The sequence below is a fragment of the Siphateles boraxobius genome, unplaced genomic scaffold (genome assembly GCF_051911475.1).
Source record: "Siphateles boraxobius isolate OS27281-9 unplaced genomic scaffold, OSU_SipBor_1 136, whole genome shotgun sequence".
NCBI classification, from domain to species: Eukaryota; Metazoa; Chordata; class Actinopteri; order Cypriniformes; family Leuciscidae; genus Siphateles; species Siphateles boraxobius.
The window spans coordinates 420561-447500 of record NW_027508740.1 but is presented as its reverse complement, the minus strand read 5'-3'; the positions used below and the strand labels follow the sequence as shown (position 1 = coordinate 447500).

Below are 26940 nucleotides of genomic sequence, written 5' to 3'. Positions count from 1 at the left end.
AAAGCAGCGAGTCACGCATTGAATCAATGCCATTGGTCTCTATTAAGTGAAGCATTGCCGGCCAGCTGAGCCTTGAAAAGTGGAGCTCAAAGTTAAAAAATAATTAACACCTTGTTTCATTACATCTATCATTTAAGGAATCAGCTTTTTTGAACGTTTTCGTTGAACGAACGGTTTAATGACTCACTCAAAGACAGTCCGTTGGCGTTACAACTGCGCGGTGAGTGACAGTCTTTCAATGCGCAGAGACGCTGTTTAGTTTCGGTTGCATTGGTTACATTGTTTTTGTGTATTCTGACCACATCATAACACGTATTTACACTTACCTAAAGGATTGTTAGGAACACCTGTTCAATTTCTCATTAATGCAATTATCTAATCAACCAATCACATGGCAGTTGCTTCAATGCATTTAGGGGTGTGGTCCTGGTCAAGACAATCTCCTGAACTCCAAACTGAATGTCAGAATGGGAAAGAAAGGTGATTTAAGCAATTTTGAGCGCGGAATGGTTGTTGATGCCAGACGGGCCGGTCTGAGTATTTCACAATCTGCTCAGTTACTGGGATTTTCACACACAACCATTTCTAGGGTTTACAAAGAATGGTGTGAAAAGGGAAACACATCCAGTATGCGGCAGTCCTGTGGGGGAAAATGCCTTGTTGATGCTAGAGGTCAGAGGAGAATGGGCCGACTGATTCAAGCTGATAGAAGAGCAACTTTGACTGAAATAACCACTCGTTACAACCGAGGTATGCCTTGTTACCACTGTGCAGGCTGGTGGTGGTGGTGTAATGGTGTGGGGGATGTTTTCTTGGCACACTTTAGGCCCCTTAGTGCCAATTGGGCATCGTTTAAATGCCACGGCCTACCTGAGCATGGTTTCTGACCATGTCCATCCCTTTATGGCCACCATGTACCCATCCTCTGATGGCTACTTCCAGCAGGATAATGCACCATGTCACGAAGCTCGAAACATTTCAAATTGGTTTCTTGAACATGACAATGAGTTCACTGTACTAAAATGGCCCCCACAGTCACCAGATCTCAACCCAATAGAGCATCTTTGGGATGTGGTGGAACGGGAGCTTCGTGCCCTGGATGTGCATCCCACAAATCTCCATCAACTGCAAGATGCTCTCCTATCAATATGGGCCAACATTTCTGAAGAATGCTTTCAGCACCTTGTTGAATCAATACCACGTAGAATTAAGGCAGTTCTGAAGGCGAAAGGGGGTCAAACACAGTATTAGTATGGTGTTCCTAATAATCCTTTAGGTGAGTGTATATAGCAACAAATAAATATAAATAAATAAATGGCGGTAAAACCGCATATTGCCTATTGAGACGCTCAAAATTACCGCAAGGGAAATTCCTTCACCGCGACAGTCCTAGTGTCGAGCGCTATATATTGGCCTGAGGAATAATTTAAAATAACTCATATGCGTCAACTCTTTAGGTCACAAAGTCCGTGGTGTGCCTTTAAGATAATGTAAACCCATGAGGCAAGAAAAACTTAAAAGCATATGCATATATTTTAAAGGTGCATTGTGTAATATTTAGGAGGATCTCTTGACAGAAATGCATTATCATATACATAACTATATTTTCAGAGGTGTATATAGACCTTACATAATGAACTGTTGTTTTTATTACCATAGACTGAGCCGTTTCTATCTACACACACCGCGGGTCCCCTTGCATTGAAATACCAATTTTGCGCCACCATGTTTCTAAAGGAGCCCTAAACAGATAAACGCGTTTTGTCACTATGTTGTTCTTCGTGCAAAGAAGCTGCTAAAGTCAGCGAATAAAACACTGACACAATGATGAACAAGTAACAATAATATTCGCAATAACATATCATTTTACTGAATAATTAAGTGAACAATCTCTTCATTTATCTTTGTCTCAGACAACCATAACTTCTGTTGGTTGCAATTCGCAACCTCACCACTAGATGCCGCTAAACATTACACAGTGCACCTTTAAAACTTCTGGTTACATGAGCCTAAGCCCTTTTCAATAAAATCCATGCAAAAGTTAATATACCGAATATTCTTCAGTTTTATGCAAAACAGAAATACGACAAATAGAATATCAGATCTCTGTCATATGGCCAAACATAGTAGTTTGACACAACTAACTGTAACAATGTATCTTACAGGTAACACGATGTAACTTTGCTCTCACTTGAAATGTGTCCCTACATTAAGTCCTTGAATTTGAGGGTATTGGACATGGAAAGTCCTTGAAAGGTCCTTGAATTTGAAGTTAACCAAGGTGTGGGAACCTGGTAATTATTATGCTTGAAGTTGTCGCAAGCGTCTCTAGCTTTTTTTTATTTTTAATTTTTTTTATTGAAAACATTATGTAAGCAAAGAAGAAAACAGTCACAATATAGAACAAATAAACGGAAAGGAAAGAAAGACAAGACAGGGGTACATAACTAATCAGAAAAGATTACATATCAAAGGAAAAGATTATTTTGGGCTTCAAAAACACTCTTCAGAAACACTACGAGTGACGCACACTACGAACATATTTTAGATTTTTTGGTCCATATACATAAATATATCACAAATAACACAAGAATAAAACAAGTCAATATATACAGAGCATGTAGATAAAAAAAAAACATGTTTTATATTCAAACCTCTCTCGCTCTCTCTTTCTCTCTCTTTCTCTCTCTCTCTTTTTCTCTTTCTCTCTCTCTCTTTCGCTCTCTCTCTCTCTCTCTCTCTCTCTCTTTTTCTCTTTCTCTCTCTCTCTCTCTCTCTCTTTCGCTCTCTCTCTCTCTCTCTCTCTCTCTCTCTCTCTCTCTTTCGCTCTCTCTCTCTCTCTCTCTCTCTCTCTTTCGCTCTCTCTCTCTCTCTCTCTCTCTTTCGCTCTCTCTCTCTCTCTCTCTCTCTCTCTCTCTCTCTCTCTCTCTCTCTCTCAGGTGGGTCAGTGTGTGGTGGTATTCTCTCAGGCTCCGTCTGGTCGAGCTCCTCTCAGCCCGAGTCTGAACTCTCGGCCGTCCCCCATCAGCTCCACTCCCGCTCCTCTGGGCCCGGACCCATCCTCCCAGCGCTCCCAGTCTCCGGTGCGTAGTGGCGCGGCAGGGGCAGTTCTGGGCGCGGTCGAGGAGGCGCCGTGTGTGAACGGGCGCTGGGGAACGCTACGCCCCAGAGCGTCGGCGCGACCGCGGGACGGGAGTCCGTCGCCCTCACGAGGTCCCGATAGCCCTCCGCTACTCAATGGGTTGTCTCCGTCGCCGCGCACTAGCCCAGCGGCGGTGTCTCCACCCGCACGACCCGCGGACTACAGCTGGGACGGAGACCCGCTCGCCGCTAACGGGCTACACACGCCTCCGCACACCCCGCCAGGGGCCGTTTCTCCCGCCGCCCTGCGCCGTGGCCTGGAGGCCGTTAAAGCCTCGTCCTCCTCATCATCGCAACCCCAGCCTAGCGCCTCCGCTGTTACTCCGCCCACTTCCTCCAGCCCGCCACAGGCCGACGCCCATTCACTCCCGCCCATCGCCCGCCGGCTCGCACACCACCCGCCGCAGAGCCTCAACGTGGGCAAGCCGCTGTACCAGTCGCTCAACTGCAAACCCATGCAGATGTACCTGTTGGACGTGTCGCGTGCCAAGGCAGAGGGCGTGGTGTCGTGGAAGGTGTACGGCGGCGGCGGAGCGGCTAGCGCGGTCACGGGGCCGCCAGAGACTAGCCTGCACACGGTGGTTCAGGGCCGCGGGGAGCTCATTATCTTCGGCGGACTCATGGACAAAAAGCAGAACGTCAAATATTACCCCAAAACCAACGCCTTGTACTTCGTCCGCGCCAAGAGGTAATGGAGGAGCGCTAGCCGCCGCGACACGACGGGAACGACTGCTGCCCTTACACTAATTTACCTTAAAATACTGCTCAACTCATATAAAGGACACTCAAACATAGTTGTTGTTTCAATTTATGAGTGAATGAATGGTTTTTGCTATGTGCTCTGCGAGTGTGTGTGTGAGTGAGAGAGAGAGAAATCTAGAAGAGAATGTTTTATTGTTTCTGTCGCATTTCACCCTCAGAAACGCCGATCTGACTGAAGGAAACACGATTGTAGGATGAACTGATGAAATGGAGATAATTTTTTTACGCTCTTTCGGCCTGCATTGTTTACATTTAACGTGTGTGTGTGTGTGTGTGTGTGTGTGTGTGTGTGTGTGAGAGAGAGAGAGAGAGAGAGAGAGAGAGAGAGTGATGGTGCTGTGGAGGGTATGAGACCGTGGATTGTAAACGGAAATAAAGAAAGTTCTCCATGTCTTAATTCTCTGATATAATGTGGCGTGCGTTTTTACGATCTTTACCATAATTACGGAAAGCTGTGCGGTCACGTGTGACGTCACATGAACATCGTCTTAATTCCGTTCTACTACAAACACTCAATTATACATGTCATTATTAATGTGGTTTAAAACTGCTCCTTCAGCTTATATTTTCTTTCAATTGCCTTCAGCTGAAACAGTTCAAACCTGACGTTCAATCCCAGAGAATGTCATTGCTATAAATTAACGTATTCCTCACAGTTGATTGGATCTTATGTAAAGCGTTTTGAGTAGGCTACCTAGAAAAGCGCTATATAAATGTAACGAATTAATTAATAATGTATTTATATATGCGTTAGTGTGTGTGATTGCGGCAGTTTGTACCCATTGTTTGTTCTGTTTTTGAATAAAGAATGTGAGTTTAACATCCACAGAGGGACTTTAGACAGGATTTCACCTTTAACCCATTTAAATGTATTCTTTGTTGCTGCGACGCCATTGGCTGTCCGCCGGGGAGGCTGTGAGGCGGAGGTGAAGCTGTGCGCTGATTGGTCAGACGGGAGCAGTGGGTGGGTCTTTCGGAATGGCTTCGTGTTTACGAGTGTGTGTGGATCACAAACAGAAACGCGAGCGGATTTGGTAAGACGCGTTAATACTGAGAAAATACTCATGTAAAGTTTATCGTGCAGTTGAATTGTTTGTATATAGTATACACTGCTGTTCAAAGTTAATAATCATTAAGATTTTTTATGTTTTTAAAATAAGTCTGCTCACCAAGACTGCATTTTACCACAAAAAAAACTAGTAATATGAAAAATTATTACAATTTAAAATAAGTGTTATCTATGTTAATTTATAGTTAAGTGTAATTTATTCCTGTTAACAAAGCTGAATTTTCAGCATCATTACTCCAGTCTTCAGTGTCACAAGATTATTCTAATATTATGATTTGATTATCAAGAAACATAGGCTATGATTATTGTTGAAAAGAGTTATTTACATTTTTATTTCAGGATTCTTTGATGAATAGAAAGTTCAAAAGAACAACATTTATTTGAATTAGAATCTTTTGTAACATTATCCTTGTCTTTACTGTAACTTTTGATCAATTCAATTCATCCTTGATGAATAGAAGTATTGCTTTCTTTTATTTCTTTAAAAAATTAAATACCTATTCTTAGTGAACCCAAACTATTGAACGGTAGTGTTTAATGTTACAAAATATTCTATTTCAGATTAATTCTGTTCTTTTGAACTTTCTATTAAACTTTCAATCTAAAACTTTAAAACGGCAATCTATATTTTGTGTTTATAGGATTAAAACATGCTTCGATGTTTTCGCTAATATGCAAGGTTTATGAATATACAAATCACGTGATAAACTGATGTTTAACAGTTCAACATAGAGCATTGAGGTTGTCTATATGGGACGTCTATTAGGGGAGTGCCATATTGGTTTTCTATATGGGATATTTTTAGGGATCATCTGTAAGGGACATCTATTGGGGTTTAAACAGTTCAACATAGAGCATGATTTGTCATGTCAGTTTGCTTTTTTAAATTAAATGCGTTGTTGTTGTTGATGAATCATTGCAGTGACCAGGAACTTTGTTGCAGATTTGAATCCTGGACTTGATTTCTCAGAAACATGCTAATGCAGTATACTGTCACACACATGAATATGAGGAGATAACCGGCGCCCCAGCAGGATCTTCGGTGTCTCCTGGCTCCAGACATGCCTGTGATGCGGCTCCTGACCCCTCCGCCATCCCTCGGCCCCGGGCCCCTGTGGCCCCCACTGGACTTCAGCCTGGGCGCGCTGGCGTGCTGCGGGGCGTGTGTGTTCACCAACCCGCTGGAGGTGGTGAAGACCCGTCTGCAGCTGCAGGGTGAGCTGAGGGCCCGCGGCTCCTACCAGCGGCTCTACCGCGGGGTCCTGCAGGCGCTGTGGCTCGTGGGCCGCACCGACGGGGTCCGGGGCCTGCAGAAGGGGCTCACGGCGGCGCTGCTGTACCAGGGCCTGATGAATGGGGTACGGCTCGGGTTCTACTCCTACACACGGGCCTCGGGACTCACCGATGGCCCCGGAGGGAGTCTGATCGCAGGGGCCGCGGCTGGAGCTCTGGGGGCCTTCGTCGCCTCGCCCGCGTATCTGGTAGGAGACTCGCGTTGCTGAGTATCTGTTGGTGGTCAGTGTTTGGGAACGATACTTTAAAAAGTAATGTATTAAAATATTGTGCTACTCCCTTCTAAAGTAACATTGTGTTACTTAGATATTTTTTAGAAAAGTAATTTGTTACTTAGTTACTTTTTAGAAAAGTAATGAGTTAGTTACTTTTTAGAAAAGTAATGCGTTAGTTATTTTTTTGAAAAGTTATTCGTTACTTAGTTATTTTTTCGAAAAGTAATTCGCTACTTAGTTACTTTTTAGAAAAGTAATGCATTAGTTACCTTTAAGAAAAGTAATGGGTTAATTAGTTACTTTTAAGAAAAGTAATGCGTTAGTTACTTTTTAGAAAAGTAATGCGTTAGTTATTTTTTTGAAAAGTAATTCATTACTTAGTTATTTTTTTGAAAGTAATTTGCTACTTAGTTACTTTTTAGAAAAGTATTGCGTTACTTAGTTACTTTTAAGAAAAGTAATGCGTTAGTTACTTTTAAGAAAAGTAATGCGTTAGTTACTTTTTAGAAAAGTAATTCGTTACTTAGTTATTTTTTCGAAAAGTAATTCGTTACTTAGTTAATTTTTAGAAAAGTAATGCGTTAGTTACTTTTTAGAAAAGTAATTCGTTACTTAGTTACTTTTTAGAAAAGTAATGCGTTAGTTATTATTTTGAAAAGTTATTCGTTACTTAGTTATTTTTTCAAAAAGTAATTCGCTACTTAGTTACTTTTTAGAAAAGTATTGCGTTACTTAGTTACTTATAAGAAAAGTAATGCATTAGTTACTTTTAAGAAAAGTAATGGGTTAATTAGTTACTTTTAAGAAAGTAATGCGTTAGTTAGTTTTTAGAAAAGTAATGCGTTAGTTACTTTTAGAAAAGTAATGCGTTAGTTATTTTTTTGAAAAGTAATTCGTTAGTTATTTTTTAGGAAAGTATTGCGTTACTTAGTTACTTTTAAGAAAAGTAATGCGTTAGTTACTTTTAAGAAAAGTAATGCGTTAGTTACTATTAAGAAAAGTAATGCGTTAGTTACTTTTTCGAAAAGTAATGCGTTTCTTAGTTATTTTTTCGAAAAGTAATTCGTTACTTAGTTAATTTTTAGAAAAGTAATGCATTAGTTACTTTTTAGAAAAGTAATTCGTTACTTAGTTACTTTTTAAAAAAGTAATGCGTTAGTTACTTTTTAGAAAAGTAATGCGTTAGTTACTTTTAAGAAAAGTAATTCGTTACTTAGTTACTTGTTAGAAAAGTAATGCGTTAGTTACTTTTTAGAAAAGTAATTAGTTATTTTTTAGAAAAGTAATGAGTTATTTTTTTGAAAAGTAATTCGCTACTTAGTTAATTCCTAGAAAAGTAATGTGTTAGTTACTTTTTAAAAAAGTAATGAGTTAGTTATTGTTTTGAAAAGTAATTCGCTACTTAGTTACTTTTTAGAAAAGTATTTTGTTACTTAGTTTCTTTTTAGAAAAGTAATGCGTTAATTAGTTACTTTTTAGAAAAGTAATGAGTTACTTTATAGAAAAGTAGGGTTAGAAAAAAATCTATAGTCATTTTTGCTTATGGTTTCACTGAATCATCGAAGGTCAGAAGCAAGTACATTGGTCAATAAAGTGAGATTAAATGCATAAAAATGTATGTTTTATTTAACATATTTAGTTATTCTAGGTTTGCATAGTATTCTGATTCTGCATTTCACTGATTTTATTCATTTTGAGGAATATTGAATCTTTTTTGGTGCAAGTGAGATGAGTTAATGCACACATTTTGTCTAGAACTAAAATAACCATCATATTCACACACACACACACACACACACACACACACACACACACTTCGTTCTCTGCAGTTCAATTTGTCTAAACATGGAGACGAGAGCTGTCAGTCAATAAATGGGAAAACAAAGTTACTAGTTACTTGAAAAAGTAATCTGATTACGTAACTCAAGTTACTTGTTATGAGTTACACACATCACTGTTGGTGTTGATTTCTATGTTTCCATCCACCTGTTTTATGCCCGGTTTGGGATAACGCTCAATTGGAAAGCAGAAAGAAGCTGTGATTGGATAACTGGAGTAACCAGTGGACCAATGGCGTCGCAGTGTCTCTAATGTTGGTTTGGTGTTTCTGAAACGTCGGAAGTGTGTGATCAGAATGATTGGGTTTAATTCCTCCAGAAGCGTCTCACACACACACGAGTGTGTTCCCAAACACCAGCATCCGAGCACCAGAGAACACGACAGCGTTTACTGTGTTTCGTCTGACGCTCGACACACTCGTTTATGATGGAGGGAAGAGCACGACTGCAGAAACTTACAGTTTATTACTGATATTTTGTGACGATTTTGTTCTCTTGAACACATGGGATGGAAACACTGATTTTGCCAATGTTTTTTGCCATTTTCCAGTTTTGCTTATAAGTTCAATTTGCAACTTTGGTTGGAAACACAGCTAGTGTCATAAGCTGAAGTAAAAGAATGCAACCTTTACATGTGCAGAATTGCAGCGTTTCCAGTATTCCTGGTTGTTTACCGTCTTTAACCGACAGAACAATCTGTCAGTAACTCGAGCTGTTGTGTATATGTGAGTCACTCTCACACACACACACACACACACACACACACACACACACACACACACACAGTGTTGACAGTAAAGCATCCAGAGACGGGCTCAGATATCAGAAAGGCAGAGGAAGTGAAAGATGAGTAATACGACAGACTCAGAGTCGGCATGTTTACAGTGATAAGTGTCTTTACAGTGATCTGTGTGTTTACATGAGCGTGATGTATTTCCTGTGTGTATTTCTCCAGGTAAAAACACACCTGCAGGCGCAGACGGTGGCGGCCATCGCTGTCGGACACCAGCACAACCATCAGGTACAAGATCTGCAGCGCCAGTCTCCTGATGCACCTCTAATTCTGTCTTATTTCCCATCAACCACCCAAAACATGTGGCCTGACCTCCGCATACTGTGTGTGTGTGTGTGTGTGTGTGTGTGTGTGTGTGTGTGTGTGTGTGTGTGTGTGTGTGTGTGTGTGTGTGTGTGTGTGTGTGTGTGTGTGTCGACACACCTCTCACTGTTCTGCACTGGCAGCCAATCAGAGTCCAGCACACAGAGGCGTGTGAACGAACACAGCGTCACATGATACAGCTGAACTCTGACCAGATCTTTATCAGCCGATCAGAGTTTATTTGAGTTTATATGAGTATATTTGAGTTTATATAAGTATTTATGAGTATATTTGAGTATATTTGAGTTTATATAAGTATATATGAGTATATTTGAGTTTATATAAGTTTATATGAGTATATTTGAGTTTATATAAGTATATATGAGTATATTTGAGTTTATATGAGTATATTTGAGTTTATATAATTTTATATGAGTATATTTTAGTTTATTTGAGTATATCTGAGTTTATATGAGTATATTTGAGTTTATGAGTATATCTGAGTTTATTTGAGCATAAATGGGGTTGTTTATATGTGTATATTTGAGTTTATGTGAGTATATTTGAGTTTATATGAGTACATTTGAGTTTATGTAAGTTTATATGAGTATATTTGGGTTTATTTTAGTATATTTGAGTTTGTTTATTTGAGGATATATAAATATATTTAAAATTAAATGAGTGTGTATATTTGAGTTAGAGTATATTTGACAGTATTAGTGAGAGTGACTCTGATTGGTGCTCCTCAGAGTGTGTTTGACAGTATTAGTGAGAGTGACTCTGATTGGTGCTCCTCAGAGTGTGTTTGACAGTATTAGTGAGAGTGACTCTGATTGGTGCTCCACAGAGTGTGTTTGACAGTATTAGTGAGAGTGACTCTGATTGGTGCTCCTCAGAGTGTGTTTGACAGTATTAGTGAGAGTGACTCTGATTGGTGCTCCACAGAGTGTGTTTGGCAGTATTAGTGAGAGTGACTCTGATTGGTGCTCCACAGAGTGTGTTTGACAGTATTAGTGAGAGTGACTCTGATTGGTGCTCCACAGAGTGTTTGACAGTATTAGTGAGAGTGACTTATTGGTGCTCCTCAGAGTGTGTTTGACAGTATTAGTGAGTGACTCTGATTGGTGCTCCTCAGAGTGTGTTTGACAGTATTAGTGAGAGTGACTCTGATTGGTGCTCCACAGAGTGTTTGACAGTATTAGTGAGAGTGACTTATTGGTGCTCCTCAGAGTGTGTTTGACAGTATTAGTGAGTGACTCTGATTGGTGCTCCTCAGAGTGTGTTTGACAGTATTAGTGAGAGTGACTCTGATTGGTGCTCCACAGAGTGTGTTTGACAGTATTAGTGAGAGTGACTCTGATTGGTGCTCCACAGAGTGTGTTTGACAGTATTAGTGAGAGTGACTCTGATTGGTGCTCCACAGAGTGTTTGACAGTATTAGTGAGAGTGACTTATTGGTGTTCCTCAGAGTGTGTTTGACAGTATTAGTGAGTGACTCTGATTGGTGCTCCACAGAGTGTGTTTGACAGTATTAGTGAGAGTGACTCTGATTGGTGCTCCACAGAGTGTTTGACAGTATTAGTGAGAGTGACTTATTGGTGCTCCTCAGAGTGTGTTTGACAGTATTAGTGAGTGACTCTGATTGGTGCTCCTCAGAGTGTGTTTGACAGTATTAGTGAGAGTGACTCTGATTGGTGCTCCACAGAGTGTGTTTGACAGTATTAAAGAGAGTGACTCTGATTGGTGCTCCACAGAGTGTGTTTGACAGTATTAGTGAGAGTGACTCTGATTGGTGCTCCTCAGAGTGTGTTTGACAGTATTAGTGAGTGACTCTGATTGGTGCTCCTCAGAGTGTGTTTGACAGTATTAGTGAGAGTGACTCTGATTGGTGCTCCACAGAGTGTGTTTGACAGTATTAGTGAGAGTGACTCTGATTGGTGCTCCTCAGAGTGTGTTTGACAGTATTAGTGAGAGTGACTGATTGGTGCTCCTCAGAGTGTGTTTGACAGTATTAGTGAGTGACTCTGATTGGTGCTCCTCAGAGTGTGTTTGACAGTATTAGTGAGAGTGACTCTGATTGGTGCTCCTCAGAGTGTGTTTGACAGTATTCGTGAGAGTGACTCTGATTGGTGCTCCTCAGAGTGTGTTTGACAGTATTCGTGAGAGTGACTCTGATTGGTGCTCCTCAGAGTGTGTTTGACAGTATTAGTGAGTGACTCTGATTGGTGCTCCTCAGAGTGTGTTTGACAGTATTAGTGAGAGTGACTGATTGGTGCTCCACAGAGTGTGTTTGACAGTATTAGTGAGAGTGACTCTGATTGGTGCTCCTCAGAGTGTGTTTGACAGTATTAGTGAGTGACTCTGATTGGTGCTCCTCAGAGTGTGTTTGACAGTATTAGTGAGAGTGACTCTGATTGGTGCTCCACAGAGTGTGTTTGACAGTATTAGTGAGAGTGACTCTGATTGGTGCTCCTCAGAGTGTGTTTGACAGTATTAGTGAGAGTGACTGATTGGTGCTCCTCAGAGTGTGTTTGACAGTATTAGTGAGTGACTCTGATTGGTGCTCCTCAGAGTGTGTTTGACAGTATTCGTGAGAGTGACTCTGATTGGTGCTCCACAGAATGTGTTTGACAGTATTAGTGAGAGTGACTCTGATTGGTGCTCCACAGAGTGTGTTTGACAGTATTAGTGAGAGTGACTCTGATTGGTGCTCCTCAGAGTGTGTTTGACAGTATTAGTGAGTGACTCTGATTGGTGCTCCTCAGAGTGTGTTTGACAGTATTAGTGAGAGTGACTCTGATTGGTGCTCCACAGAGTGTGTTTGACAGTATTAGTGAGAGTGACTCTGATTGGTGCTCCTCAGAGTGTGTTTGACAGTATTAGTGAGAGTGACTGATTGGTGCTCCTCAGAGTGTGTTTGACAGTATTAGTGAGTGACTCTGATTGGTGCTCCTCAGAGTGTGTTTGACAGTATTAGTGAGAGTGACTCTGATTGGTGCTCCTCAGAGTGTGTTTGACAGTATTCGTGAGAGTGACTCTGATTGGTGCTCCTCAGAGTGTGTTTGACAGTATTAGTGAGTGACTCTGATTGGTGCTCCACAGAGCGTGTTTGACAGTATTAGTGAGTGACTCTGATTGGTGCTCCTCAGAGTGTGTTTGACAGTATTAGTGAGTGACTCTGATTGGTGCTCCACAGAGTGTGTTTGACAGTATTAGTGAGAGTGACTCTGATTGGTGCTCCACAGAGTGTGTTTGACAGTATTAGTGAGTGACTCTGATTGGTGCTCCACAAAGTGTGTTTGACAGTATTAGTGAGAGTGACTCTGATTGGTGCTCCTCAGAGCGTGTTTGACAGTATTAGTGAGAGTGACTCTGATTGGTGCTCCTCAGAGCGTGTTTGACAGTATTAGTGAGAGTGACTCTGATTGGTGCTCCTCAGAGTGTGTTTGACAATATTAGTGAGTGACTCTGATTGGTGCTCCTCAGAGTGTGTTTGACAGTATTCGTGAGTAACTCTGATTGGTGCTCCACAGAGTGTGTTTGACAGTATTAGTGAGAGTGACTCTGATTGGTGCTCCACAGAGTGTGTTTGACAGTATTAGTGAGTGACTCTGATTGGTGCTCCACAAAGTGTGTTTGACAGTATTAGTGAGAGTGACTCTGATTGGTGCTCCTCAGAGCGTGTTTGACAGTATTAGTGAGAGTGACTCTGATTGGTGCTCCTCAGAGCGTGTTTGACAGTATTAGTGAGTGACTCTGATTGGTGCTCCTCAGAGTGTGTTTGACAGTATTAGTGAGTGACTCTGATTGGTGCTCCACAGAGCGTGTTTGACAGTATTAGTGAGTGACTCTGATTGGTGCTCCACAGAGTGTGTTTGACAGTATTAGTGAGAGTGACTCTGATTGGTGCTCCACAGAGTGTGTTTGACAGTATTAGTGAGTGACTCTGATTGGTGCTCCTCAGAGTGTGTTTGACAGTATTAGTGAGTGACTCTGATTGGTGCTCCACAGAGTGTGTTTGACAGTATTAGTGAGAGTGACTCTGATTGGTGCTCCACAGAGTGTGTTTGACAGTATTAGTGAGAGTGACTCTGATTGGTGCTCCACAGAGTGTGTTTGACAGTATTAGTGAGTGACTCTGATTGGTGCTCCACAGAGTGTGTTTGACAGTATTAGTGAGAGTGACTCTGATTGGTGCTCCTCAGAGCGTGTTTGACAGTATTAGTGAGAGTGACTCTGATTGGTGCTCCTCAGAGTGTGTTTGACAGTATTAGTGAGTGACTCTGATTGGTGCTCCTCAGAGTGTGTTTGACAGTATTAGTGAGAGTGACTCTGATTGGTGCTCCTCAGAGCGTGTTTGACAGTATTAGTGAGTGACTCTGATTGGTGCTCCACAGAGTGTGTTTGACAGTATTAGTGAGAGTGACTCTGATTGGTGCTCCTCAGAGCGTGTTTGACAGTATTAGTGAGAGTGACTCTGATTGGTGCTCCTCAGAGCGTGTTTGACAGTATTAGTGAGAGTGACTCTGATTGGTGCTCCTCAGAGTGTGTTTGACAGTATTAGTGAGTGACTCTGATTGGTGCTCCTCAGAGTGTGTTTGACAGTATTAGTGAGAGTGACTCTGATTGGTGCTCCTCAGAGCGTGTTTGACAGTATTAGTGAGTGACTCTGATTGGTGCTCCACAGAGTGTGTTTGACAGTATTAGTGAGAGTGACTCTGATTGGTGCTCCTCAGAGCGTTTTTGACAGTATTAGTGAGAGTGACTCTGATTGGTGCTCCTCAGAGTGTGTTTGACAGTATTAGTGAGTGACTCTGATTGGTGCTCCTCAGAGTGTGTTTGACAGTATTAGTGAGAGTGACTCTGATTGGTGCTCCACAGAGTGTGTTTGACAGTATTAGTGAGAGTGACTCTGATTGGTGCTCCTCAGAGCGTGTTTGACAGTATTAGTGAGAGTGACTCTGATTGGTGCTCCTCAGAGCGTGTTTGACAGTATTAGTGAGAGTGACTCTGATTGGTGCTCCTCAGAGTGTGTTTGACAGTATTAGTGAGTGACTCTGATTGGTGCTCCTCAGAGTGTGTTTGACAGTATTAGTGAGAGTGACTCTGATTGGTGCTCCTCAGAGCGTGTTTGACAGTATTAGTGAGTGACTCTGATTGGTGCTCCGCAGAGTGTGTTTGACAGTATTAGTGAGAGTGACTGATTGGTGCTCCTCAGAGTGTGTTTGACAGTATTAGTGAGAGTGACTGATTGGTGCTCCTCAGAGTGTGTTTGACAGTATTAGTGAGTGACTCTGATTGGTGCTCCTCAGAGTGTGTTTGACAGTATTAGTGAGAGTGACTCTGATTGGTGCTCCTCAGAGTGTGTTTGACAGTATTCGTGAGAGTGACTCTGATTGGTGCTCCTCAGAGTGTGTTTGACAGTATTAGTGAGTGACTCTGATTGGTGCTCCTCAGAGTGTGTTTGACAGTATTAGTGAGGTGACTCTGATTGGTGCTCCTCAGAGTGTGTTTGACAGTATTAGTGAGTGACTCTGATTGGTGCTCCACAGAGTGTGTTTGACAGTATTAGTGAGAGTGACTCTGATTGGTGCTCCTCAGAGTGTGTTTGACAGTATTAGTGAGTAACTCTGATTGGTGCTCATCAGAGTGTGTTTGACAGTATTAGTGAGTGACTCTGATTGGTGCTCCTCAGAGTGTGTTTGACAGTATTAGTGAGTGACTCTGATTGGTGCTCCACAGAGCGTGTTTGACAGTATTAGTGAGTGACTCTGATTGGTGCTCCTCAGAGTGTGTTTGACAGTATTAGTGAGAGTGACTCTGATTGGTGCTCCTCAGAGTGTGTTTGACAGTATTAGTGAGTGACTCTGATTGGTGCTCCTCAGAGTGTGTTTGACAGTATTAGTGAGTGACTCTGATTGGTGCTCCACAGAGCGTGTTTGACAGTATTAGTGAGTGACTCTGATTGGTGCTCCTCAGAGTGTGTTTGACAGTATTAGTGAGTGACTCTGATTGGTGCTCCACAGAGTGTGTTTGACAGTATTAGTGAGAGTGACTCTGATTGGTGCTCCTCAGAGTGTGTTTGACAGTATTAGTGAGTGACTCTGATTGGTGCTCCTCAGAGTGTGTTTGACAGTATTAGTGAGTGACTCTGATTGGTGCTCCACAGAGTGTGTTTGACAGTATTAGTGAGAGTGACTCTGATTGGTGCTCCACAGAGCGTGTTTGACAGTATTAGTGAGAGTGACTCTGATTGGTGCTCCTCAGAGTGTGTTTGACAGTATTAGTGAGAGTGACTCTGATTGGTGCTCCACAGAGTGTGTTTGACAGTATTAGTGAGAGTGACTCTGATTGGTGCTCCACAGAGCGTGTTTGACAGTATTAGTGGAGTGACTCTGATTGGTGCTCCTCAGAGTGTGTTTGACAGTATTAGTGAGTGACTCTGATTGGTGCTCCACAGAGTGTGTTTGACAGTATTAGTGAGAGTGACTCTGATTGGTGCTCCTCAGAGTGTGTTTGACAGTATTAGTGAGTGACTCTGATTGGTGCTCCACAGAGTGTGTTTGACAGTATTAGTGAGAGTGACTCTGATTGGTGCTCCACAGAGTGTGTTTGACAGTATTAGTGAGTGACTGTGATTGGTGCTCCTCAGAGTGTGTTTGACAGTATTAGTGAGAGTGACTCTGATTGGTGCTCCTCAGAGTGTGTTTGACAGTATTAGTGAGTGACTCTGATTGGTGCTCCACAGAGCGTGTTTGACAGTATTAGTGAGAGTGACTCTGATTGGTGCTCCTCAGAGCGTGTTTGACAGTATTAGTGAGAGTGACTCTGATTGGTGCTCCTCAGAGCGTGTTTGACAGTATTAGTGAGAGTGACTCTGATTGGTGCTCCTCAGAGCGTGTTTGACAGTATTAGTGAGAGTGACTCTGATTGGTGCTCCTCAGAGTGTGTTTGACAGTATTAGTGAGTGACTCTGATTGGTGCTCCTCAGAGCGTGTTTGACAGTATTAGTGAGTGACTCTGATTGGTGCTCCACAGAGTGTGTTTGACAGTATTAGTGAGAGTGACTCTGATTGGTGCTCCTCAGAGTGTGTTTGACAGTATTAGTGAGTGACTCTGATTGGTGCTCCTCAGAGCGTGTTTGACAGTATTAGTGAGTGACTCTGATTGGTGCTCCTCAGAGTGTGTTTGACAGTATTAGTGAGAGTGACTCTGATTGGTGCTCCTCAGAGTGTGTTTGACAGCATTAGTGAGTGACTCTGATTGGTGCTCCTCAGAGTGTATTAGTGAGTGACTCTGATTGGTGCTCCTCAGAGCGTGTTTGACAGTATTAGTGAGAGTGACTCTGATTGGTGCTCCTCAGAGTGTGTTTGACAGTATTAGTGAGTGACTCTGATTGGTGCTCCTCAGAGTGTGTTTGACAGTATTAGTGAGTGACTCTGATTGGTGCTCCTCAGAGTGTGTTTGACAGTATTAGTGAGTGACTCTGATTGGTGCTCCACAGAGTGTGTTTGACAGTATTAGTGAGTGACTCTGATTGGTGCTCCTCAGAGTGTGTTTGACAGTATTAGTGAGAGTGACTCTGATTGGTGCTCCTCAGAGTGTGTTTGACAGTATTAGTGAGTGACTCTGATTGGTGCTCCACAGAGTGTGTTTGACAGTATTAGTGAGTGACTCTGATTGGTGCTCCTCAGAGTGTGTTTGACAGTATTAGTGAGAGTGACTCTGATTGGTGCTCCTCAGAGTGTGTTTGACAGCATTAGTGAGAGTGACTCTGATTGGTGCTCCTCAGAGTGTGTTTGACAGTATTAGTGAGAGTGACTCTGATTGGTGCTCCTCAGAGTGTGTTTGACAGTATTAGTGAGTGACTCTGATTGGTGCTCCACAGAGTGTGTTTGACAGTATTAGTGAGTGACTCTGATTGGTGCTCCTCAGAGTGTGTTTGACAGTATTAGTGAGAGTGACTCTGATTGGTGCTCCTCAGAGTGTGTTTGACAGTATTAGTGAGTGACTCTGATTGGTGCTCCACAGAGTGTGTTTGACAGTATTAGTGAGTGACTCTGATTGGTGCTCCTCAGAGTGTGTTTGACAGTATTAGTGAGAGTGACTCTGATTGGTGCTCCTCAGAGTGTGTTTGACAGCATTAGTGAGAGTGACTCTGATTGGTGCTCCTCAGAGTGTGTTTGACAGTATTAGTGAGAGTGACTCTGATTGGTGCTCCACAGAGTGTGTTTGACAGTATTAGTGAGAGTGACGCTGATTGGTGCTCCTCAGAGTGTATTAGTGAGTGACTCTGATTGGTGCTCCTCAGAGTGTGTTTGACAGTATTAGTGAGTGACTCTGATTGGTGCTCCACAGAGTGTGTTTGACAGTATTAGTGAGTGACTCTGATTGGTGCTCCACAGAGTGTGTTTGACAGTATTAGTGAGTGACTCTGATTGGTGCTCCACAGAGTGTGTTTGACAGCATTAGTGAGTGACTCTGATTGGTGCTCCTCAGAGTGTATTAGTGAGTGACTCTGATTGGTGCTCCTCAGAGTGTGTTTGACAGTATTAGTGAGAGTGACTCTGATTGGTGCTCCACAGAGTGTGTTTGACAGCATTAGTGAGTGACTCTGATTGGTGCTCCACAGAGTGTGTTTGACAGCATTAGTGAGTGACTCTGATTGGTGCTCCTCAGAGTGTATTAGTGAGTGACTCTGATTGGTGCTCCTCAGAGTGTGTTTGACAGTATTAGTGAGTGACTCTGATTGGTGCTCCTCAGAGTGTGTTTGACAGTATTAGTGAGAGTGACTCTGATTGGTGCTCCACAGAGTGTGTTTGACAGTATTAGTGAGTGACTCTGATTGGTGCTCCTCAGAGTGTGTTTGACAGTATTAGTGAGTGACTCTGATTGGTGCTCCACAGAGTGTGTTTGACAGTATTAGTGAGTGACTCTGATTGGTGCTCCTCAGAGTGTGTTTGACAGTATTAGTGAGAGTGACTCTGATTGGTGCTCCACAGAGTGTGTTTGACAGTATTAGTGAGAGTGACGCTGATTGGTGCTCCTCAGAGTGTATTAGTGAGTGACTCTGATTGGTGCTCCTCAGAGTGTGTTTGACAGTATTAGTGAGTGACTCTGATTGGTGCTCCACAGAGTGTGTTTGACAGTATTAGTGAGTGACTCTGATTGGTGCTCCACAGAGTGTGTTTGACAGTATTAGTGAGTGACTCTGATTGGTGCTCCACAGAGTGTGTTTGACAGCATTAGTGAGTGACTCTGATTGGTGCTCCTCAGAGTGTATTAGTGAGTGACTCTGATTGGTGCTCCTCAGAGTGTGTTTGACAGTATTAGTGAGAGTGACTCTGATTGGTGCTCCACAGAGTGTGTTTGACAGCATTAGTGAGTGACTCTGATTGGTGCTCCTCAGAGTGTATTAGTGAGTGACTCTGATTGGTGCTCCTCAGAGTGTGTTTGACAGTATTAGTGAGTGACTCTGATTGGTGCTCCTCAGAGTGTGTTTGACAGTATTAGTGAGTGACTCTGATTGGTGCTCCACAGAGTGTGTTTGACAGTATTAGTGAGTGACTCTGATTGGTGCTCCACAGAGTGTGTTTGACAGCATTAGTGAGTGACTCTGATTGGTGCTCCTCAGAGTGTATTAGTGAGTGACTCTGATTGGTGCTCCTCAGAGTGTGTTTGACAGTATTAGTGAGTGACTCTGATTGGTGCTCCACAGAGTGTGTTTGACAGTATTAGTGAGTGACTCTGATTGGTGCTCCACAGAGTGTGTTTGACAGCATTAGTGAGTGACTCTGATTGGTGCTCCTCAGAGTGTATTAGTGAGTGAATCTGATTGGTGCTCCTCAGAGTGTGTTTGACAGTATTAGTGAGTGACTCTGATTGGTGCTCCACAGAGTGTGTTTGACAGTATTAGTGAGTGACTCTGATTGGTGCTCCTCAGAGTGTGTTTGACAGTATTAGTGAGAGTGACTCTGATTGGTGCTCCTCAGAGTGTGTTTGACAGCATTAGTGAGAGTGACTCTTATTGGTGCTCCACAGAGTGTGTTTGACAGTATTAGTGAGTGACTCTGATTGGTGCTCCTCAGAGTGTATTAGTGAGTGACTCTGATTGGTGCTCCTCAGAGTGTGTTTGACAGTATTAGTGAGTGACTCTGATTGGTGCTCCACAGAGTGTGTTTGACAGCATTAGTGAGTGACTCTGATTGGTGCTCCTCAGAGTGTATTAGTGAGTGACTCTGATTGGTGCTCCTCAGAGTGTGTTTGACAGTATTAGTGAGTGACTCTGATTGGTGCTCCACAGAGTGTGTTTGACAGTATTAGTGAGTGACTCTGATTGGTGCTCCTCAGAGTGTGTTTGACAGTATTAGTGAGAGTGACTCTGATTGGTGCTCCTCAGAGTGTGTTTGACAGCATTAGTGAGAGTGACTCTGATTGGTGCTCCACAGAGTGTGTTTGACAGTATTAGTGAGAGTGACTCTGATTGGTGCTCCACAGAGTGTGTTTGACAGTATTAGTGAGTGACTCTGATTGGTGCTCCTCAGAGTGTATTAGTGAGTGACTCTGATTGGTGCTCCTCAGAGTGTGTTTGACAGTATTAGTGAGTGACTCTGATTGGTGCTCCACAGAGTGTGTTTGACAGCATTAGTGAGTGACTCTGATTGGTGCTCCTCAGAGTGTGTTTGACAGCATTAGTGAGTGACTCTGATTGGTGCTCCTCAGAGTGTATTAGTGAGTGACTCTGATTGGTGCTCCACAGAGTGTGTTTGACAGCATTAGTGAGTGACTCTGATTGGTGCTCCACAGAGTGTGTTTGACAGTATTAGTGAGTGACTCTGATTGGTGCTCCACAGAGTGTGTTTGACAGCATTAGTGAGTGACTCTGATTGGTGCTCCTCAGAGTGTATTAGTGAGTGACTCTGATTGGTGCTCCTCAGAGTGTATTAGTGAGTGACTCTGATTGGTGCTCCACAGAGTGTGTTTGACAGTATTAGTGAGTGACTCTGATTGGTGCTCCACAGAGTGTGTTTGACAGCATTAGTGAGTGACTCTGATTGGTGCTCCTCAGAGTGTATTAGTGAGTGACTCTGATTGGTGCTCCTCAGAGTGTGTTTGACAGTATTAGTGAGTGACTCTGATTGGTGCTCCACAGAGTGTGTTTGACAGTATTAGTGAGTGACTCTGATTGGTGCTCCACAGAGTGTGTTTGACAGCATTAGTGAGTGACTCTGATTGGTGCTCCACAGAGTGTGTTTGACAGTATTAGTGAGTGACTCTGATTGGTGCTCCACAGAGTGTGTTTGACAGTATTAGTGAGTGACTCTGATTGGTGCTCCTCAGAGTGTGTTTGACAGTATTAGTGAGTGACTCTGATTGGTGCTCCACAGAGTGTGTTTGACAGTATTAGTGAGTGACTCTGATTGGTGCTCCTCAGAGTGTGTTTGACAGTATTAGTGAGTGACTCTGATTGGTGCTCCTCAGAGTGTGTTTGACAGTATTAGTGAGTGACTCTGATTGGTGCTCCTCAGAGTGTGTTTGACAGTATTAGTGAGTGACTCTGATTGGTGCTCCACAGAGTGTGTTTGACAGTATTAGTGAGTGACTCTGATTGGTGCTCCACAGAGTGTGTTTGACAGTATTAGTGAGTGACTCTGATTGGTGCTCCTCAGAGTGTGTTTGACAGTATTAGTGAGTGACTCTGATTGGTGCTCCACAGAGTGTGTTTGACAGTATTAGTGAGTGACTCTGATTGGTGCTCCACAGAGTGTGTTTGACAGCATTAGTGAGTGACTCTGATTGGTGCTCCTCAGAGTGTATTAGTGAGTGACTCTGATTGGTGCTCCTCAGAGTGTGTTTGACAGTATTAGTGAGTGACTCTGATTGGTGCTCCACAGAGTGTGTTTGACAGTATTAGTGAGTGACTCTGATTGGTGCTCCACAGAGTGTGTTTGACAGCATTAGTGAGTGACTCTGATTGGTGCTCCTCAGAGTGTATTAGTGAGTGAATCTGATTGGTGCTCCTCAGAGTGTGTTTGACAGTATTAGTGAGTGACTCTGATTGGTGCTCCACAGAGTGTGTTTGACAGTATTAGTGAGTGACTCTGATTGGTGCTCCTCAGAGTGTGTTTGACAGTATTAGTGAGAGTGACTCTGATTGGTGCTCCTCAGAGTGTGTTTGACAGCATTAGTGAGAGTGACTCTTATTGGTGCTCCACAGAGTGTGTTTGACAGTATTAGTGAGTGACTCTGATTGGTGCTCCTCAGAGTGTATTAGTGAGTGACTCTGATTGGTGCTCCTCAGAGTGTGTTTGACAGTATTAGTGAGTGACTCTGATTGGTGCTCCACAGAGTGTGTTTGACAGCATTAGTGAGTGACTCTGATTGGTGCTCCTCAGAGTGTATTAGTGAGTGACTCTGATTGGTGCTCCTCAGAGTGTGTTTGACAGTATTAGTGAGTGACTCTGATTGGTGCTCCACAGAGTGTGTTTGACAGTATTAGTGAGTGACTCTGATTGGTGCTCCTCAGAGTGTGTTTGACAGTATTAGTGAGAGTGACTCTGATTGGTGCTCCTCAGAGTGTGTTTGACAGCATTAGTGAGAGTGACTCTGATTGGTGCTCCACAGAGTGTGTTTGACAGTATTAGTGAGAGTGACTCTGATTGGTGCTCCACAGAGTGTGTTTGACAGTATTAGTGAGTGACTCTGATTGGTGCTCCTCAGAGTGTATTAGTGAGTGACTCTGATTGGTGCTCCTCAGAGTGTGTTTGACAGTATTAGTGAGTGACTCTGATTGGTGCTCCACAGAGTGTGTTTGACAGCATTAGTGAGTGACTCTGATTGGTGCTCCTCAGAGTGTGTTTGACAGCATTAGTGAGTGACTCTGATTGGTGCTCCTCAGAGTGTATTAGTGAGTGACTCTGATTGGTGCTCCACAGAGTGTGTTTGACAGCATTAGTGAGTGACTCTGATTGGTGCTCCACAGAGTGTGTTTGACAGTATTAGTGAGTGACTCTGATTGGTGCTCCACAGAGTGTGTTTGACAGCATTAGTGAGTGACTCTGATTGGTGCTCCTCAGAGTGTATTAGTGAGTGACTCTGATTGGTGCTCCTCAGAGTGTATTAGTGAGTGACTCTGATTGGTGCTCCACAGAGTGTGTTTGACAGTATTAGTGAGTGACTCTGATTGGTGCTCCACAGAGTGTGTTTGACAGCATTAGTGAGTGACTCTGATTGGTGCTCCTCAGAGTGTATTAGTGAGTGACTCTGATTGGTGCTCCTCAGAGTGTGTTTGACAGTATTAGTGAGTGACTCTGATTGGTGCTCCACAGAGTGTGTTTGACAGTATTAGTGAGTGACTCTGATTGGTGCTCCACAGAGTGTGTTTGACAGCATTAGTGAGTGACTCTGATTGGTGCTCCACAGAGTGTGTTTGACAGTATTAGTGAGTGACTCTGATTGGTGCTCCACAGAGTGTGTTTGACAGTATTAGTGAGTGACTCTGATTGGTGCTCCTCAGAGTGTGTTTGACAGTATTAGTGAGTGACTCTGATTGGTGCTCCTCAGAGTGTGTTTGACAGTATTAGTGAGTGACTCTGATTGGTGCTCCTCAGAGTGTGTTTGACAGTATTAGTGAGTGACTCTGATTGGTGCTCCACAGAGTGTGTTTGACAGTATTAGTGAGTGACTCTGATTGGTGCTCCACAGAGTGTGTTTGACAGTATTAGTGAGTGACTCTGATTGGTGCTCCTCAGAGTGTGTTTGACAGTATTAGTGAGTGACTCTGATTGGTGCTCCACAGAGTGTGTTTGACAGTATTAGTGAGTGACTCTGATTGGTGCTCCTCAGAGTGTGTTTGACAGTATTAGTGAGAGTGACTCTGATTGGTGCTCTACAGAGCGTATCGAGCGCGTTCCTGTCCATCTACCAGCGCGAGGGCGTGACGGGTCTGTGGCGGGGGGTGAACGGGGCCGTGCCCAGGGTCACAGTGGGGTCAGCGGTTCAACTCTCCACGTTCAGCTCGGCTAAAGACTGGGTCACACGCGCACAGGTCAGCCCACACACATCGTCATATGTACATAATTCAGCTGTTTGACTTTTGCTATATAAACACTTTTTTATAGTATGTATCTTCTTCAGTTGGAGGTTTAATGCTTCGGAAGGCAAACGTGCCTAACTATAAGTAGGTAATGTAAACTAGTGCTAGTAAGGCTGGGTAAGTGTGTGAATATGTGTTTTCAGTGGTTCAGTCCTCACAGTTGCCTCATCGCGCTCATCGCTGCCATGATTAGCGGAGTCGCCGTGTCGATCACAATGACACCGTTTGATGTCATCAGCACACGACTGTACAACCAACCAGTGGACGAGTTTAAAAGGGTAAAACACATACTTTATTTACCAAGATTATACAAAATAATATTAATTTCAGTGTTGGGAGTAACTCATTACAAGTAAACTTGAGTTACGTAATCAGATTACTTTTTAAGTAACTAGTAAAGTAACGCATTACTTTTAAAATTTACAACAAAATATAAGTTACTTTGTTTTCCCATGTATTGAATGACAGCTAACCTGTCACCATGTTGAGACAAATGGAAGTGCAGAGGCGTTGTGTGTGTGTGTGTGTGTGTGTGTGTGTGTGTGTGTGTGTGTGTGTGTGTTTAGTTCTAGACTAAATGTGAGCATTTACACATCTTACTTGTACACAAAAAAAGATTCAATATTCCTCAAAATGAATAAAATCAGTGAAATGCAGAATCAGAATACTCCAATAATTTGCAAACCTCCAATAACTAAATGTGTTAAATAAAACATATTTGTATGCATTTAATCTCACTTTATTGATCAATTTGCATTTCCTTCAGTATGAGGCTTATTTTTTCACTTTTGGTTTGAAAGGGTCTCTACATTTGGCCAATAATTATAACTTTTTTTGTAAAAAAAAAAAGAAAAGAAAAAAAGCCCATCCCGGGTGAAAAAAAGTAACGCCAAAATAACGTAACAAATACATTTTCTAAATAACGCAATTAGTGACTGGGAGTGATACAATATTGTCATGCATTACTTCCCCAACACTGATTAATTTACAGTATTAAAATCAAAGGTGTCTGTGTGTCTCAGGGCCGCCTGTACAGCGGGTTTGTGGACTGTCTGATGAAGGTGTGCGCCACTGAGGGGATTGTGGGTCTGTATAAAGGAATGATGCCGGTGTTTGTGCGTTTGGCTCCTCATACGGTTCTCAGTATGCTCATATGGGACGTCCTGAGACAGCGAGCGCTGCTATACACACACTGAAGAGACTCACCATACACTGACTCCAGAGATGATGCTGAACACTTGTGTGTGTTAGCGTCACGCCGGAACTGACTCAATGCAGTTGCGTTTTACCTCACCAGTGTGTCTTATTTCCAATAACTATAAAGCTTCTTTGTGTTTTTAATATGTGATGATGATTAAAGTTTTTAATGACTGACTCTCTGTGATTATTAGTGCAGCTTCAGAACACAAATAACAACACCAGTAACTTTAGTTCATTTAGTTAATTTTTATCTAAAATATTCTCACACACACACTGTGAATATTTCAATAATCTATCGACACATTCGCATATATCTGTTCCCTGATTTCGGCTTATGGCCATTGGCTTTTGTCTTGCTTAGTTGGGGACATTTCATTTTATATTTAACAATATTATTACAACATTATTTTCCTGTTATCTCTGTAAAGCTGCTTTGAAACACACTGCATTGTAAAAAGCGCTATATAAAAAAGGTGACGACTTGACTAATGGTCACATGACATGCTGCTAAACAAATAAAATATTACATTTTTGTAGTACTTTTTTAAATTGTTTTTCATTTAACATTATTTACTTGTTGTATTTGTGCATTTTTATGATTTCATTTATAAACAGCTTTTCATTAACTCACGATCTCTGCCTTGCAGTTTCGGAAACACTTTAAAATATGTCAAAAGAAACTTTTAGGCATTATATTTATGTTTATAATCTACAATGTTTCGCTTTTAGGAATAAATGGATCAAATATCGCCAGCTTCGGCTAAATCCCACCGCGTTCTGCTGTATGAGGTAAAGCTGTGTAAATGTTGAATCACGTGACCCGTGTTTGTAAAATCGCTCGTGTCACGGCCTATTTTTTACAGTCTATGGTCACGGCACATGCACGCGCATCTCATCGTGTACTCGCAGTTCTGTCATGTTTTGTAAGTTTTGTGGTTATTATTGTATGGTTCTCTGCTGTTTCTACAGCAGGTGGCGCTGCATAATGAGTTACTGTGATGTTCTTCCTCAGTCTTTGAGATGTTTAAGTTCACTTCCTTTTCTCTTCTAGTTTTATCGCGAGACAAGTAATTATAACCAGTGTTGGGCAAGCTACTTAGAAAAACTACTACTCTACATTAAATGTAGCTTCACTAAACTGAAGCTATACCACCCTGGGAAATGTAGCAAGCTAAGCTACAGCAATATGGCAAAAGTAGTTTACTACATCTAAAGCTACTTTTTCAATTTAAATTTTTATATTGAACCAACTTAATTCCAAGTCAGTGATATCTCATTGATCAATAAAATTGTCAATCAAACATATAGGCAGGCATAATTTGTCAGTTCAATTGTTTATTCAACAACTGTTCCAAACCAATTTGGCCAAAAAACAAAACATAACTATATAAACATATAACAAAAAGCTGGTTGCACCAGAAAGCTGGTTTGTAGGGCCCTATGAAATCCGTTTTATTTTTTCCCACATTCCAAATTCAGTTTTATTTTGTTTTCATTTTTCTGGACTCCCATTTTAATGGTTTAATAACATTTTAGTAATCAAAAACGTGTCATTAATTGAAATCATGAAACGTATATAATTTAACAATAATTTATTAACATTTTTAAATAAATTACATTTTAAGGGCTCTATAAAATAGTTTTTTTTAATGGTTTAAATTGTAATGACCAATTATTTAAAATGTAGGCCTAATAATGATTTAAGCAAAACTTTCTTCAAAGGTTAAAACAACCTTTTATTTTGACAGGTTGCCATGTAGCTGAGTCATTCTACGAAACGGGTGCCATTTGGGTCCACAACGTTTGATGAGATGCATAAGGCACAAACATGTCCCAAAATGTGTTTACAAATATTAAGGTTATTCATTCAAGTGTTCTTGTTAATATGATATATGATAAAAACATTTTTTTAAAAGAATAACATTCTATTTTAATAATTTTTCATTAGTTCATAGCTGATTTCACATGTCCGTGTTGACCAACATGACATTTGCATCTAAAATATCACCAAATAAGTTATGTATTTTTAAAAAACATTTATTATTTTTAGGATTATATGTGTGTTCCTTTTCACATAAGATATATTTTATTCAAAATAAACCTTATTTTTTTGTAAATATTTTGTAATTTGTGAGCGTCCCTCAGTTTGACTTACCACCCCGTCACACTAACTTGTTTTATCTATAAATAATGTACTGTTGCTTTAAATGACATCACAAAGCGGAAGTGAC

At 41.9% G+C, this 26940-nt stretch overlaps 2 protein-coding genes across 3 annotated transcripts in view; both read left to right on the top strand.

The window, feature by feature from the left end:
* Positions 1-4308, top strand: part of fbxo42 (F-box protein 42) — a 14329-nt gene extending 10021 nt beyond the window's left edge. Inside the window, exon 10 of the mRNA XM_077229862.1 lies at positions 2940-4308. Within this exon, the coding sequence (XP_077085977.1) occupies positions 2940-3833 (894 nt within the window). The 3' untranslated portion in view covers positions 3834-4308. The remainder of the gene's footprint in view (positions 1-2939) is intronic.
* A 507-nt stretch (positions 4309-4815) lies between these two features.
* slc25a34 (solute carrier family 25 member 34) lies at positions 4816-24883 on the top strand. 2 transcript variants are annotated; one of them, XM_077229864.1, is made up of 6 exons: positions 4816-4937; positions 5916-6453; positions 9274-9339; positions 23309-23461; positions 23653-23787; positions 24532-24883. In XM_077229864.1, exons 2-6 carry the CDS (start codon positions 6034-6036, stop codon positions 24703-24705), a joined length of 948 nt encoding a protein of 315 aa, XP_077085979.1. In that variant the 5' UTR covers positions 4816-4937; positions 5916-6033; the 3' UTR covers positions 24706-24883. The 2 variants fall into 2 exon arrangements, with proteins under 2 accessions (XP_077085979.1, XP_077085980.1); XM_077229865.1 differs by having other exon boundaries at positions 4904-4937; positions 5895-6453.
* Positions 24884-26940: the final 2057 nt, after the last annotated feature.

Bases quoted from the DNA above. Each gene is read 5' to 3' on its own strand.
- slc25a34 (XM_077229864.1), top strand. From the start codon at position 6,034: ATGCCTGTGATGCGGCTCCTGACCCCTCCGCCATCCCTCGGCCCCGGG. The intron at 9,340-23,308 runs GTACAAGATCTG...GGTGCTCTACAG, and splicing joins GACACCAGCACAACCATCAG to AGCGTATCGAGCGCGTTCCT. The intron at 23,788-24,531 runs GTAAAACACATA...TGTGTGTCTCAG, and splicing joins CAGTGGACGAGTTTAAAAGG to GGCCGCCTGTACAGCGGGTT.